Source organism: Anoplopoma fimbria, chromosome 1 (genome assembly GCF_027596085.1).
Source record: "Anoplopoma fimbria isolate UVic2021 breed Golden Eagle Sablefish chromosome 1, Afim_UVic_2022, whole genome shotgun sequence".
Lineage (NCBI taxonomy): Eukaryota > Metazoa > Chordata > Actinopteri > Perciformes > Anoplopomatidae > Anoplopoma > Anoplopoma fimbria.
The window spans coordinates 19901298-19917522 of record NC_072449.1 but is presented as its reverse complement, the minus strand read 5'-3'; the positions used below and the strand labels follow the sequence as shown (position 1 = coordinate 19917522).

Sequence of the window (16225 nt, the reverse complement as noted above, 5' to 3'; positions counted from 1 at the left end):
AACATCAAATTAAATGACTCAAGTGAAGTAGAAATATCTTAAATTTGAAGTACATGTATAGGCACCTTGGCTGTAGTTCCTCCTCCCGACCAGTAGGAAGTAATCAAAGAAAATTATAATAAAACACCAATTATATCCTGCTATATACATAATAATTACGTTTTTAAAATGAAGTATTTGCCCCCGAAATGAAGTGGAGTAGAAGTATAAAGAAGCATCAAATTAAGTTACTCAAGTGAAGTAGAAATATCTTAAATTTGAAGTACTTGTACTTAGTCACATTGGCTGTAGTTCCTCCTCCCGATCAGTAGGAAGTAATCAAAGAAAAGTCTAATAAAACACTAATTATATCCTGCTATATACATAATAATTAAGTTAAAAAAAATAAGTATTTGCCCCCGAAATGAAGTGGAGTAGAAGTATAAAGAAACATCAATTTACATGTACTTAGTCACCTTGGCTGTAGTTCCTCCTCCCGACCAGTAGGGGGCGATAGCGGACTACACATCTGTTCACCACCCTCAATATAAACCTTAAAGAAGTCACGCCATTAGACCAGAGACCACCAGGATGTCCCGTAAAGGGACCACGATACATTTGTCATTTTAAATGAACTACTGCAACAGACTAGTAGCTGTGAGTGGATGCATATGAGTGTAACACATCTGTAAATAGATGCTGATGGATAAACAACATAAACTAGACTAGCAAGTTATTATAATTCATCCAACAAAACTAGCCTTACATCCACAATGCCTTCACAGAGCTGTGGTGCTGGAGCCTCACTGAAGACCGGGACCACAACAGACACGCAGTCAGATGTAGTGGACGGGTCGTTGCATTGAATCAGGACCACAGACACATGCGAGCACCGGGCTGACGGACAACCCGCTCCCCCTCGAGCAGCCTCGCCTTCCCGTGTGACCCTCCCTCCTGCATGCTGCACGAACCGGTTTAGACACGTAGCTGTTTAAGGACGCCGAGTCATGTCGCGGTCCAGTCGGAGGTACAAGCCTCTGCAGCAGAGCAACGGCGGCGTCTGCGGCGGCTCTCTCCCCGGCTGTGACTGGGTGCGGATGCCCCGGGCCCGGGTGCTGCTGCTCTGCCTCCTCGGGGTGCTCGTGCTGGCGGTGGTGCTGGGAGTGCCTCCTCGGGGTGCTCGTGCTGGCGGTGGTGCTGGGAGTCTACCTGTCCAACGACACCGCCGACGGGCGCGTGAACCGCATGCCGACTGCAGATCTGACCAAAGACAGGGTAAGAGTAATGACAGGCGACATAAACACAACTTTACCTGTCTGTTGTGTGGACTCAGTGGTCACAGTCATTGGAATAGAATAGTGGATTTCTGTGATGTGACATCTCCTAGAGACCAGATATGAGACGTGTTAGTCGGGTCAAAGCTTTGTTTATGTTCACCCCGCATCTTAAAACTGGAGCTGATCACATGTCTACTGGTAAAGAAAAAAAAAAGTAGTCGATTAATTCATTACTAAGCGATGTACAGAACAGTATTCAATCGTTTAAAAGTCATTTATTAAAAACAAAAATGCCCAATATTTTCTGGGTCCAGTTCTGACGATTTGCTATTTATATGTACTCATTTGATACGAGTCTTTAAAGATCCCCTCTATCTTTTTTTTTTTAACTGTGTCTGAAAAAAATCCTCATAAAAAACATCTTAAAACCCTGTTCTCCCTTATTGCACAATCTAGAATCTATGAATATGCAAATATTGTTCATTTAAAAAGTCTTACTGGTGGATACAAGAGCAAGTTTCAACATCACACTAGTGTTAGTTGCATATTGAACCACACATTTCAAAACAACTGGTGATCTCAAAATGCGCTTGTTGAACTCAGATTTAGGTGAACACAAACAAACCTTTCCCCTCCTGCAGTCCGATGCCATTGTTTTGAACACTAAATTGCGATGTATACTTTAGTTATTTTCTATCATTGTTTTTGCACAAAACAATGCATAGAGAAAGTATGCTGCAGATGAATTGCTAATGAAATTGCTGCATTAAACAGTGGTATCTTGTGTTTGATGTCATTCATCTGTGTATTGTTATTCCTTACTTTTCACTATATTTTATTTATATAATCGCAAATCCCAAATTTGCCTGACAGGTCTTTTTACCATTAATTGGGATATGGAAAACAACACACAAGAAAAATAACCTTTTATTGGGTAAATAATAGGAAGAAACTTCAGGAAGGGCAACAGAAGTCTCTTCTCCAGGATGGAGAGACATTTATTTATTTAATTTATTTAGAGAAATGACATTTGGATGACATCTATAAAGGTGCTGCCATGCATTTGTCACTACCTGGAACACAAACCCTGCTCCGTACCACAACGACCTGAAAAGAGTTCAGATTTTTACTGTTCATTCTCGTTGTTAAACTTAGCTGCCTAACTTTTTCTTGCTTTTTAATCTTCCCACATTTGCTTATTAGTCATTAATCTTATCTCCCGTCCATCCAGTTGTCCCACAAACCCAGCAAGTGCTCTCCGGTTCAACTCCGCCGTCTGGCCTCTCAGGTGGATGGTACCCGGCTGTGGGAGACCCACCTGAGGCGCATGCTGATAGAGAGGCTCCCAGGGACACCAGGCAGCCTGGCAGTGCAGCAGGTGTGGACATATTTATAGTTTCCTCCTCCTTTACACATTTTCCTTACTCGTCTTTACCTCTCCGCTCTGCTTCAGCACATCACCTCCACTCTGTCTTCGCTGTCTGCCGGCTGGGCTGTAGACTTGGACTCCTTCCAGTCCTCAACCCCTCGTGGACAGGTCACCTTCACCAACATCGTTGCCACTCTGGATCCTTCGGCCCCACGCAGGCTGCTCCTGGCCTGCCACTACGACTCCAAGGCCCTGCCTCCGGACCCCCGGGCCCCAGAGAAGGTGTTTCTGGGGGCCAGTGACTCTGCAGTGCCGTGTGCTATGATCCTGGAGCTTGTCACCTCTCTGGATGCCCAGCTTCTATCATTCAAACAGCAGGTCTGTGCTCAGTCGTGTTTTGTTACATGTGTGTTGACGTCCTGGCAATGTGCAGCGGTTACACTAAAGAGATTTAGACAGATGTTGCACATTTTGACAGATTAGCTTCTTATTTCCTGGGATCTTTCCTATGAAAAAGAGAAAATGAGATGCTGACAAGAGTAGCTTCTCTCTTCTTTTTTTCTCTCTACTCTTTTTGTCCCTCTGGCTCTGTGGCTGCGGTATTGGATAGAAAACGCTGACTCCAGCTCCTTGTTTTCTTTGCAGCAGTCATCTGTAAATAGCAGCATCCCTCCTGAGGCTGTGATTAATGTAGTTACTGTAAGAAAACAAACTGCGACATCACTGCAGAGAGAGAAACAGGCCTCAGATGATGCTTTCTAGAGAGTGCATTTTAATTTCTTTCTTCCATTCTTTTCCCTTAGAAACTCCCAGTGTCTCTTCAGCTGGTGTTTTTTGATGGGGAGGAGTCATTTGAAGAGTGGACCGCCACGGACTCGCTGTACGGCTCCCGTCACCTGGCCGAGCGGATGGCCAACACGCCTCACCCTGCGGGCGCCACACACACCACCATGCTTCAGGCTGTGGTGAGGAAACAAAAAATACGCATCCTTCACGGTCATCCTCACATCCTGATCCAGATACACTCTAAATTATGTATGAGCAGACTGAACTAACTGCCCAAAGGTATCCCATTTTAAACTTAACAACAGACAGCAGGTCGGTCATTTTTGTGTGGACCGACCCTCCTACTAAATATATACATTTAGTGTACAGTACCAGTCAAAAGTTTGGACACACCTTCTCATTCAACTACTTTGAAGAATCTAAAATATAAAACATATTCTGGTTTGTTGAGCATTTGTTTGTTTACCACATAATTCCATATGTGTCCTTCATAGTTTGGATGTCTTCAATATTAATCTACAATGTAGAAAAAAATAAAAATAAAGAAAAACCATTGAATGAGAAGGTGTGTCCAAACTTTTAACTGGTACTGTATGTCTGAATTGGATCTTAACAGCCCCAAATCTAGTTAGGATCTCTAACGTCACCTCTCCTGTTATGTTACTGTTTACATCTCAGCAACATTTAGGGCTGTATGTATGACTTTGCACTTTCTCTCTAGGACCTTTTTGTGCTGCTAGACCTGCTCGGGGTCCTGATCCACTGATTGCTAATCACTTTGATAACACAGCGCGCTGGTTTGACCGTCTGATCGCTGCAGGTAAGCACTGGCTGTAACTTTTTCATGAATATTGAAAAATCCCCTCTCCGTTCGTGTGCCCTAACTCTGCCTTCACCCCCCACCCCCGCTCTCAGAGAAAAGACTCCATCGACAGGGTCTGTTGACGTCTCACCCCTCAGAGCAGACATATTTTAGGAAGGATGTGTACCTCGGACCTGTGCAGGACGACCACATCCCCTTCCTTCACAGAGGTGTGTGTGATACACGGACAATCTTATGAAATATACTTCATGATGTAAGTAAATAACACATGCTGCCTGTCATCATCACTATCTTCCCCCTTTCCTCCCTCCCCCCTCCACATATATAGGTGTCCCTGTGCTCCACGTCATCGCCACTCCCTTCCCACAGTTCTGGCACACACTGGACGACACAGAGGAGAACATGCACCGTCCCACTGTGGTGAACCTGACCAAGATCATGGCTGTGTTTCTAGCAGAGTATCTGGGCTTCTGAACAGAAAACAAGGACAAATATTGGGGTGAAGGTGCTCATTTTTTACCCAGTGCTGGAGTGCTAGTGCTATTTGTCACACTGAAGACAAATAATTCCTGAATGACCATCATCAATTGGACCCAAATGAACCAATGGAGAGCTTGGTGGAATTAACTAAACCGTTTTGTTATCAATGTACTAGGACACCAGCTAAAACTTTACCAAAGACTTTGATGGACCAGACTCCTTGGTGTCTTGTGACGGATGAGTTCGAGACATCTGTCCACATGTCTTGGCACGCAATGTGGATGGAAAGAGTCTTAATTAAAAGGTTAATAGTTCTTGTATCATGGTATCGGAGGAACAGTTTGGATAGTTGAGTCTGTGAATTCAAAGGCAATCTATTTTTTATTTAATTTTGTTTTGCTTCATTTATGTGAAAATTGAAGCAAAATATATTAACATTAATTTCCCCAAATGATAAGATTGACATGCACTTATGTCTTCTTGAAGACAGACTTTGTAATGAGTTGAGGTCTCTCTACTGTAAACAATTGGTCATGTGAATTATTATTTTCCTTCCCTTGACTAAGTATCCTCTTGGCCTTACAACCTGCTGTGATTAATTCTAGCTCTATTGTATGGCTATACTGCACATTTTGTGCCAGTGCAATGATGCTATTATGAATGAAAATCAAACAAATTTTCATTTATTGTTACATTTTTCACCTAGCAAAAGGTGTAAAGAAAAGTCTGCAATAAAGTTATATTGAGTTTCTGTTAGAATTTGATGCCATTTTTTGGATGTAAAAAACACAAAAAAATACTGTGACTAGAAAACATTAGTACATGCAACTAATCTCCCCTAAGTTAAAGAACAAAGTCTGCCAAGTCATGTTTTGGTGACAAACATTACTTGCAAAGTATTTGTTTTACTGAAACCAGAAAATTGACTTTACATTCAAGAAGGAGTAAAAACTGTCTTTAATGTTATATTAATCAAAAAGAAACAATCAAGTAATAGCAGTTACAAATTAAACATTTAAAAGGCAAACTCAATTGAGGCCTCTACACATGTGAAGTGGAGGACGTGGTGGATGAGAGAGGGGTGGAGGGCAGTGGTCCAGCGGATTTGGACTTCCTGGAGGTGAAAAGTCGTTGTCAGAGGAAGGATAGACTTCTGCTGAGGTTCCTCCAGAGCTTGATATTAGGAATCTGAATGAAGAGATGATGAGCATCATTAAACTGCATCAGATCATGTCATACACTACACTGTTAAATCTTTCGTCTTAATTGTACCACAAGAGGGTGATGTTGTACTTTGTAAAATAGGACAATTAACGTGTGCAACACAAAGTAAAAAATGAAAACTTCAATCCGATTTTTACATGATTTCAAATTGCTCTAGTTTGGTTCTGTTGTTAATGCTTGTCAGATGTTCATGTTGCATTAAAGAAAAAAGAAAATCATTATTTTTATTTCCACAGTCTCAAGCTGAAAGATGACAATGACAAGAAAAACAAAAATCATTAATTCACCACTAAGGTGTTTGACATTTTATAATTCTTTAAAGTTTATTAAAACAGTCATTGCATAGCTTGACCGTTGAGCTTTACAACGTATAAATGGTTTAATCCTGTTGAAAAGTCATCTTTTCTGTTTTGGAAATTAACTTGCTGTTTGACAGGAAAGAATTCAACTATTAAAATGAGACATATCCCCCCATGAGCAAACTGCTCCCCCTTCACTGACCCGTTAACGTTGGTGGTCCGGTCCCTCTGCCTGCGGTTCTTGAACCAGTTGCTGACCTGCGTGGTTGTGAGGCCTGTGGCCCCCGCTAGTGCCTGCTTCTCCCGTGTGGAGGGATAAGGATTGTGGCTGTACCACTCGCGGAGTATCCTCCGGGATTTTTCCTGTTGGTATTTTGAATAAATAAAGTCAGGCCTGAACAATACTAAAACACAAAGTCATTCAAAGAATTAGGATATCTCTATCAACACCACAATAAATTAGTAAAAGCAAACTTTTGTCAGTTGCAAACTTATACTTATACATATAGATATGTTTATACCTTGAAGCAGTAGCTGGTCTCCTCTCCGTCCCAGATGGTGTGTGGAAGAGGAAACTTCCTCCTCACTCGATACTTCCCCACAGCTCCCAGGGGTCGGCCCCTCTGCCTCTCGGCCTCCATGTAGTGGGCTCTGAGCCAGAGCTGCTGCAGGAGCGGGTGGCTGCGGGGGGAGAAGGGGAAGCCCTTCAGCAGCGTGTAGAGCTCAGTGAAGTGGCCCTGGTGAAAGGCCACTGCGGCTTTAGCCTTCAGCACACTCTCCTGCTCCCCAGGGCAAGGAGAGGAGCAGGAGGAGGAGGAGGAGAGGGACAGAGGAGGAAGAGTGCGGAGGAAGCCGGCGAGGCGATCCATGCAACCGCTCTGCAGAAGGACCTCGCACACACACACCACCTGCTCTGGTGTGAAGATCATTGCTGTGGAAACTGGATGGCTGCCCTCAAAGTCCTGAGATGTGAGTTTAAGTCTTTGTGAAGATTTCTCCTAACAACCTCTCTGAAGTCTGTACAGGAGCGATCTGAAGCCTCTGTGGAGCATTGTGGCTTGTCTGTTGATGAACAAGTGAACGTATGTGTTTATCATCATGCACAGGCAGAACTGTATCACAGGTAACCTGAAACCATCAGGGTTATAACAACACACCATGCACCCCTCCTTCTCTTGTACAAACAAGCATGCACACCCTCACACACATTTAGGATTTGCTATTGTGCTGCCATTCACCCATAGAGAGAGTATGATGGTTTTGCAATGCAGAAAGAAAAAGCATTTGAATAAAATTTTCTTGCCAAATTAGAAGCATAATCCTCACACAAATAGTTTTATTGCTTACAATAATTCATAGCTCCCAACAGTCATAACAGAAGCCAACCCCTTTCTGTAAATGTAGTTTATTGCATTATTATGAAATATAAAAAATAGAATGCATTTGAATACAAAAATGAGAAAACAAGAACCTTGAATGACAGACACAAACGTTCCCTTTCACAAATATCAGAAAGTTGATCAAAATACATTATCTTTGGTTAAATCTGGAGTCATATGTGTCAGGTAGAAGAGAGCATAAAATGTATCCCAGGCTACAAAGAAATGGGTACAAATGTGCATACGCCCATTGAGGCTTTAATGTCAACATACTTTGGTAAGAAATGGCTCATATAAACAAATGCAGGCTACCATATTTTACATATAAGACAAATTTCCCTTTACCCCTAACTACTCATTTAAATTTCAGTAAAATTCAGACTAAAACTTACTTGTCCGAGCCATTCAATAATCTACTCCACTGGGAACAGATGGCCTTAACACTTATTAACAGGGGGCGACCTACTGTATTTGTAAATTACCATAATAATTGATTTGATACATGTAGTCTTAGATTGTAAAACCTCAGTTTGCACCTTCCAAGTCAAAATGAATATCATTTCCTATCTGCATTTTTTCACAAGGACTCACTTTCTTACTGATTGATACATGCTTTAAATAGATTAAATGTACAAAAAAGACAAACAACAAACATTCTAATAAAAAACAACAACAACAAAACACAAAGGCCATTATTGTAACCAGATGCGACACTGAAGTGTATTTTTGTGTACCATAATTGGCCAAAGGTCTGACCGCTACCTGTGTTATGACAGTGGAAAGCTTAAACGATGATGAGTATTTTTTAGGTTTTAACTGAGGGAGCTGTTCCATCATTTACAACAGATTTGATAAGGAAATCAGGATTATTAAGGTCCAATTAAGAAAAGATATAAAATACATTCCAGATGAGAATATGGGTCAAACCACTGTCATAACAACACAGCAGCGCAGTAAACACTGTGTTAATGAAAGGTGCAAAATATACAAATAGAGGAGATCGGGCGATGACTATGTAACCAAAAATGTCACAATATATTTCACTGGCGATCAAACAGACAAACAAATGTGGGTATTCAAAAAAGTCCACAAAGTGAAATCCAAAATTTGGTCGGGTGTATAGCAAACTGTGTAAAAAGTTAAAACATTTTCATCAAAAACATCAAACCTGTAAGCTTTAAAATAAGGCACTTATCAATATCAACAAACAGAGATTTTGGATGCATTTGACAACAAATATCACAAAGTGGGATCACAGCAAATGCTTTAGTGTCATGCTTCATTTAAATGTTCTGTACTTAAAAAGCTTTTTCTCATCTCCCAAGATTATTGGCATATCAACTCAGCCATTGTGCCACAAAGTGTCCTATAAAGAACTAAACATGCATTGCATAGAGTATAGACCCTTTTATTTCCGGTGTCATATTTGTCATAATGGAGAGCAGCATTCTCACCTAAAAACTGCAGAAAGTCATTAAAAACTGTGTACTGATAAAATCAGTTTGGAAGCCTGTTTCAGCCCGGACTTCAGTAACCTGTAGTAATAAAAATACTGCTGTATAGCCCTTGAAGCTATGATGTAATAATGGTTCTACATAAAACTCAACAAACTAAACTTCTGTTCTGTTTGCGATGAATATAATCTTCACTATATTCCTGGAGTGTTTCCTGGTAGAATACTTCCTGAATCTCTGAGCTCTGGACAGACAGGCGATACTCAACTATTTCTAGATTCATACCTTTGCCAGACAGTCCGGTGTAAAGTTACTGTGGTCTGATCCACAAAGAACTTCTTCTACTGCCAACAAAAAAACCCGACATCTTTTCCAAGTACAGCTGTACTTGGTCTGTAGTCCACAAAACGGTGAAGAAGAGCTGAGAGAGTAGGCAAAGCCATAACGCCTTGCATAATATAGTCTTTTCTTTTTTTAACATCAGGACCTGTACTTAGGCCAAGCAGACTCATCTGGGTTAGTTCTTCTGTCTGCATCTGATAAAAACAAATGAGGCACGTACAGATTTTAGTAAAAAGAAAAAACGTACGAGAACAACCCATCCATGTGGATCCAAATAGAGCTGCAGAGGATTTACCTCAAAAGTGCCAGCTAAGACCATGATGGTATCAGGTCTTATTAAGTGAGCATCATTGTTGTACATGTCAGAACCTGAACTTATTGTAAAAAACATTTGGCTCTTCTTTCAGACGGCAGAGTCTGCGACACACAGTATTTTTCATGTTTTTTGTCTTTAGAGACATTGAATTGCCTTCCACTTATAAACGGACTACAAGCCAAGGTCATCATCCACGGGGACCGACTGGAGCTGAGTAAGAATCTTGGAGTCCCCGTCCATCTCCTCTGGATTCCCCAGTGTGGAGTTGGCGTCCACATCCTGATCTGGCGAGGGGCTTCCCAGAAGTAGCGACTCTCCTCCAGGTAGGCCTAACAAAGCCGGGTCCACGGGTAGGTCCCCCTTGCCACGGACATCGAACATAGTTAGACTGGCCGAAGTGGAGAGGGGCACGGGGCTCCAGGCCGGCTGGGACAGCTGGGTGTTGGGTGTCACCCCGCTGTACATGGGACTGAGGGTAAGCAGACTTTCTGGAGTGAGAGCGTTTGGCATTGTAGGAGTGACTGAATGGTCCAGCACAGGAGGTGAGGGGACGGCAGGTGTCCCCGTCTCTGGAGCACAGTACGGCGGGGACGAGTTGATGAAGTTCAGGGTAGATGATGCGAGGCCACTGGGGGTCGGGCCCGAGGTGGTTGAGACCACAGGAGGGGTGGAGGAGGTGAGGAGGTGCCTCAGTCCGTTAGAGATGGGTGAAGCCTCAGGGACTGGTTTCAGGGGCAAACTGGTGAGTTGAATGCCTGCTGGGATGGTGAGAATCAGCTTGCCTTGCTGGACGCTAAGATAAGGGCTTCCACCGAAGAGAAGGTTACCTACGGTGATAAAAGAAAAATACAAAGCAGTCAAGACAGAGTAACAACAATTAAACAGGAGGGGGAACGGGTACGATATGCAGCGTGGATGCAGCAAATTAATTAAAAGACCAGTACTTATCATAACATGTGTTTTAGACAATAAACATTTGCTGTAAGAAATTATTCTGTTTATTATTTAATTTAATTTGAAATGAATGCTGCTGATATTACAATCAGTTTTTACCCTTTACATTCTACAGTTACAGATGGTCTATTGTTTGATGTTTGATTTTTCTTTTTAAGGCATTGTTTCTTAAGTGTTACAATATTATGCATAAAATAGACTACTGTACTAATAAACATGACTGGCAAACATTCATGACTATATCTTACAGCTCAAACAATTAGTTGATTAATCCATTGCCAGATAATATATTTGCAAGTATTTTGACCATAATTGATTTATTATTTTGATGTTTTTTTAAGCAAAGTTGTGAGAGTTTTCTGCCCCTTTTTGTCTAATCTGAAAATAAACTAAATATATGTGTATGTATTTGACAAAAACAAATAACATGACAACCTTGGGCATACAAACTTTGAAGGGCATTCTTGTTTGTGCTATTCAGACATTTTATCGACCAAAAATTGTTTTATTGAGAAAAGAATCAACAGATTAATCAATAATAAAAACCATTAGTCCCAGTCCTATAGTAGATCTTTCCATTGTGGATTATTTCTACTATTGGTAATTAAGCAATTAGTTTTATCAAGTGAGTCTGCATCATCAGCTAAACCACATTATTAAATGCATGAATTTCCAAGAGCCCAAGTTTGTGTCTTCTTGCTTGTTTTATCTGTCCAAAACCCCAAGATATTCGATTTAATATCACATATGATTAAGAAAAGCCTCACTTTTATAAGCCTGGAAGCAGGGAATTTATTTTCTCCAACTTTGGTTTTAAATGTATTAAACTACTTAATCAATTATCAAAACAGTTGCTGAATAGTTTACCTGGTGGAGCAGAGGGCAGCTGAATGATCCCAGAGTTGAGGAGCTGCACACTAGGGGCCGCACTGGTTTGGTGACCCACACTCTGAATGGGCCTCAACTGGTTTATCCTGAGAGGACCATGTGCGACCCCAGCAGGAGCTGAAGTCAGGATCTGTAAGGGCCCCCCGGCAGACAGGGTGGACAGAGAAGGACTGGCAGGTACCACTTGGGGGAAAGAGATGGTGGAAGAAGTTTGGATGGGGGAGACGGGGACCAGCTGGGGCATGGAGAGGGGGACTAACTGTGCTGGTGTGTTGCCTTTGGTCTGGGGGATTGGGACTACTTGTGTCGGGGAGGAGATGGAAATAACCTGCGGGACCTGGATTTTGCCGGGTGTGGAGTTTGTGCTCTGGTCCCCCAGCTGGTGAACCGTTCGCTGTGGGAGCTGATTGCTGTTGAGCTGTGAGATGGAGACTATGGTTGTAGCACCTTCGGGCAAAGTTGTTGACACATCTTGCTGCTGTTGCACCAGTCTGGTGCTTGTGTTCACTGTCTGGATTTGGAACTGAGGAGCTGACGAGGTGAGGGGGGATACTGGGACCAACTGAGGGCACTGGGACACCTGGGGTCCTGAAGAGTGCTGGACCAGCTGGGAGACTGGTATACCCTGGATGGAAGGCACAACCTGGGGCAAAGAGAAGACCTGAGGGGTGGAGCCACTGGAGGAAACGACACAGCTAGAAGGGTTTAGGTGAGAGCCAGCGGTGGCAAAGCTAACGTAACCCCCTTGTTGACTGTAGAGAGGCACGGCAGAACTGGAGATCACCATGCCTGCAGATGACATAGAGGCCGGGAGGGTTAGAGGCTCCTGGCGTTGTGTGTTTTGTGTTAAGACTAGTGAGGGGAGCCTGGTTGGGGAGGACAGAGTTGGTGAGGAAGGGGATAAAGATGAAGACGAAGACACTGTCTGGCTGCTGCCCTCTGATTCATGGACACTGATGAAATCCATTGCATTGTCGCTGTCTGTTCTGGTTTGCAGAGGATGAGAGATGATGGATGAAGGGTTGGAGACTGCTGGAAGACTGCTAGACTTGGCCTCCATGGCCGAAAGCTCCTGCTGTGCCATAGAAACTACTTGCTGCTGCTGCACACTGATACTAGGTTTGGTTATGACCTGAGCCCCGTTCAGTATCAACGGAGAGTTGGTCGCAACAGGACTTAGTGTGACTGTCTGGCAATCGCCCAAGCTTAGCCCATTAATTATGACACCAGCACCAGTACTGGAGAGCAGGGAATTTCCGTTAAGTAGTAGCGACTGAGGCGCTGTGAGGAAGCCACCGGTCCCATTGAGGATGAGCTGGCCTCCCGCGGTACAGGGGACGGCGGAGAGAGAGATGATGGAGGCCGTGGAGACAGCAGCCTCCTCTGGTTTATCGGGGGTGTCGTCCATGGGGCTCGCCTCGTCATCAGTGGTGTGGTTCCCATCAGACTCACTGGAACGAAGGAAAAAAGAAATGAGTAAAATAAAAAGAGAAATCAGTGACTTTAGGTGATCTATATTTTGCAAAGCCCCAATTTCTGTTTAAGGACTACAATTTATTCACAGGTCTTAATGGATAACATTGTTATCCATTAATTATATATATAAAATTGTATTTAACAAACAGAATTAAGAGTCTAATTAAATGAAGAAGAAGAAAAAGATCTGTGCACTGGCTCCCAAACTCCGTTAGATTGAAAAGGCAAGATATCAACCATACCAAGTTTTTATAAGATTGCATCTTGCATGATGGCATGTGGTTGTTCAACACCATTTTATCAGGTTATTTATAGACGCTGGCATAAATAACATTTTCATGATAACATATGTAATGAAAGTCTGAAATTGATTTAAAGATAAACTTGTGCAACCTTCTAAATATTTTCTATCTTAAACGCAACGTCTGGGGGAAGTACACATCACATTTAAAAATGTTTGCAGATGTTTAGATTTTATTAATGCTAAAAGTTTTTCTAGTTTTCCCAAAATAGTAAGTTGCTTTTATCCTGCTCTTTGTAGTTGTTTGCTTAATCTAACTTTGCTTGACATTTATTAATAACGTTATGTGTTTTATTGAGTAGATTTTTCAGTGGTTAATTGTCGTAAACTGGTAAAGATACCAACCATCCAATTATTATATTATTATTATTTTCTGGTCATTTTACCATCTTATCTGCAAAACCTACCATAATAAGCAGTGGATCAGTATAAACTCTCTGTGCAGACGAAAAGAAAAAGCTAGATCAGATTCCTAGAAACTCTTTGAGGGAGTCGACTTGGCAACTTGGTTAATGTGTGGTGCAATGTGCAGCAGTCTGGTCAACCATACGGATTGTTTGACTACCAGACCACCACAAACCCTCTGATAAGATAAGTCTGCTGTATCTCTCTTATCTCCTCACAACTCGAGGAGACCCTGCTTGGTGAAATAGTGACTGTAAAACTCTGAGATTTCAGTCTGTGCTTTCACACAGACTGAAATGTTGTTGTTTTTTTAATTATACAACCTCCACCTTCTCTGGTTTTACTCTAACCTCGGTCACCCTGCAGGCCCGAGACAGCGGTGCAGGGTTTCAGGAAACTTGAGCCATGGTGGGCGCCTGGATCTCACATTTCATAACAAAGCAACACGCTCCTCTCAGACCTGTGTGGCTTTACTGCTGTCAAAAGGACGGCTGCCCTTGTCCATCTTCTTACGTGATGCAATGTATCGTTTTGTTGTTGTTTTTTTTGCTTTTCTTTACTTTTTGGGAGTTGAATGTGTGCATACTCTTTCTATGCTGCACTGTGGAGAGCCCTGCAGCTCTGTGTTTACCTTGGAGGTTTGGTCTGGTAGGTTCAGTGACTCTTCTGAGTGACTGAAACACATCACAAAGTAACGAGCCGCCCTCAAATGATCAAAGGGTTTCCAGACAGCTGTGTCCTGCTGGATAACTTTTGATTTCCCCCTTAAATCGATCAATAAACACTACATGCACGGGATAAATGTGGTTGCTGGTCTTGCCTTTTGCTGTGGGTCCCGGACGGGGTCCTGTCCCTCTGCCTGCGGTTCTTGAACCAGTTGCTGACCTGTGTGAGCGACAGCCCGGTGACTTTGGCCAGGTTTTTCTTCTCGTCCGGAGTCGGGTACCTGTTGCTCTTATAGCACTCCTTCAGGGCGTTTCGGGACTTCTCCTTGAAGCAGTACACGGTCTCCTCTCCGTCCCAGATGGTTTTGGGCAGGGGGAACTTCTTCCTGAGCCGGTACTTGTCCACTGCGCCCAGGCTGCGGCCGCGGGACCTCTCCGCCTCCTTGTAGCGGGCTTTCAGGTACAGGTCCTGCAGGAACCCATGGTTAGACGGGTGGAAGTCGTAGCTGTCCAGGAGGGCGTACAGCTCCTTGAACTCGTCCCGGTGGAAGGCCACCAGTGCCTGGGCCTTCAGCAGGGTCTCGTTGCCACGTAGCAGCTCGGACGAGGGAGGTATGGTGGATAGAAATCTCCACAGGCGATCCACATTGCCCGCCTGCAGAAGGGCCTCGCACAGACATGATACTTGGTCGATGGAAAAACTCAAAGCCGACTTTTGGAAACTTTGGAGCAGTCGTTCCGAAACTTGCACCGGGTCTTCCTCTTCTTTGGACTCCGTGGCTGCAGGCTCCTCTGGGCTGTTTTCAGATTGTTCTTTAGACTCCAAAGACAAGGAAGCCATTTTTACTTTAACTTTTTTTCCTCCCGCAGTTCCTCCTCTCTCTTTCTCCCTCCCTCCCTCTCTCCCATTCTCTGCCAGTCGACCAAACCGTGAATGTGCCTGCAAGCTACCAGCGGCCACGCCCCTTCCCCCCCCCCTAATGTCTTTGTTTCAAAGTTACTTAGCCCAACCTTTATGACAGAAGATTATCCAGATCATATTCAATTTCCTAACTAAATTGTTATTTTCTTTCTCCAGCTCTACCAATGTTTTTCTCATTGACTCTTATCACATTTGCATTTGTGTGAAACTCCATAACAATAATATGTAATTCCACAAACATCTGACTGATCTGACTTGAGATCTTTAACTTGAGTAAAAGTTAGTTTCATGCTTAATACTCCACCACAAGCCAAAGTCCTGCATTCATGATTTAACTTTAGCAAAATGACTCAAGTCAACATGTATAAAGCTGAGCAAATTAGTCTACTGATAGCTATGTTGATATCCAATTAATCTTTTCAGTCACATTTCGTGCTGAAACCCTTTTTAATTGTGATAATTTGTTGCCCAACTTTGACATATGTCATATTAACTATAACTGGAAATCTTTTGCCACCTCTGGGAAATTAGTCAGCACATCCTGATATTTCGAAAACAATGATTATTCGACTAGTTGGGAAAATAATCGGCTGATTAATTGATAATGACCATTTTAATTGCAGCCCTACGTAAAAGTACTAATAACGTTGAATGGCCCCTGTCAGATTGGTATAGTACTGATTACTGATGCATTACTGTGTAGTCAGCGTTTTAGTGCTGTGGCTTGTGGAGGTGATAAACCGCATGCTCGCCCTGTCTGCTCACCTTTGCTTAGCTTTTTATCAGATTGCTTCCTCATACTTGTGAATTTATGTTGCCACGTTTAAACTACTTGTTGTGATTGTCGGTTTGTGCTATGTTATTTTTTCACTGATTATTCTTCTGA

The 16225-nt window shown here is 42.8% G+C and overlaps 3 protein-coding genes across 3 annotated transcripts; 1 reads left to right on the top strand and 2 right to left on the bottom strand.

Moving 5' to 3' along the window:
* Positions 1–552: 552 nt before the first annotated feature.
* On the top strand, positions 553–5727 carry qpctla (glutaminyl-peptide cyclotransferase-like a). The gene is given in 9 exon segments (XM_054610752.1): positions 553–1102; positions 1143–1254; positions 2488–2634; positions 2710–3003; positions 3429–3590; positions 4133–4160; positions 4163–4231; positions 4327–4443; positions 4563–5727. Coding segments are annotated over 9 exon segments (1191 nt in total). The 5' UTR covers positions 553–986; the 3' UTR covers positions 4709–5727.
* Positions 5728–5742: 15 nt separating this feature from the next.
* six9 (SIX homeobox 9) lies at positions 5743–7166 on the bottom strand. Its single transcript, XM_054610620.1, has 3 exons — positions 6759–7166; positions 6440–6600; positions 5743–5902 (listed from the first exon to the last, which is right to left on the bottom strand). The coding sequence occupies exons 1-3, from the start codon at positions 7164–7166 to the stop codon at positions 5743–5745; spliced, it is 729 nt and encodes a 242-aa protein (XP_054466595.1).
* Positions 7167–7583: 417 nt separating this feature from the next.
* six5 (SIX homeobox 5) lies at positions 7584–15344 on the bottom strand. Its single transcript, XM_054600232.1, has 3 exons — positions 14573–15344; positions 11550–13021; positions 7584–10555 (listed from the first exon to the last, which is right to left on the bottom strand). The coding sequence occupies exons 1-3, from the start codon at positions 15256–15258 to the stop codon at positions 9900–9902; spliced, it is 2814 nt and encodes a 937-aa protein (XP_054456207.1). The 5' UTR covers positions 15259–15344; the 3' UTR covers positions 7584–9899.
* Positions 15345–16225: the final 881 nt, after the last annotated feature.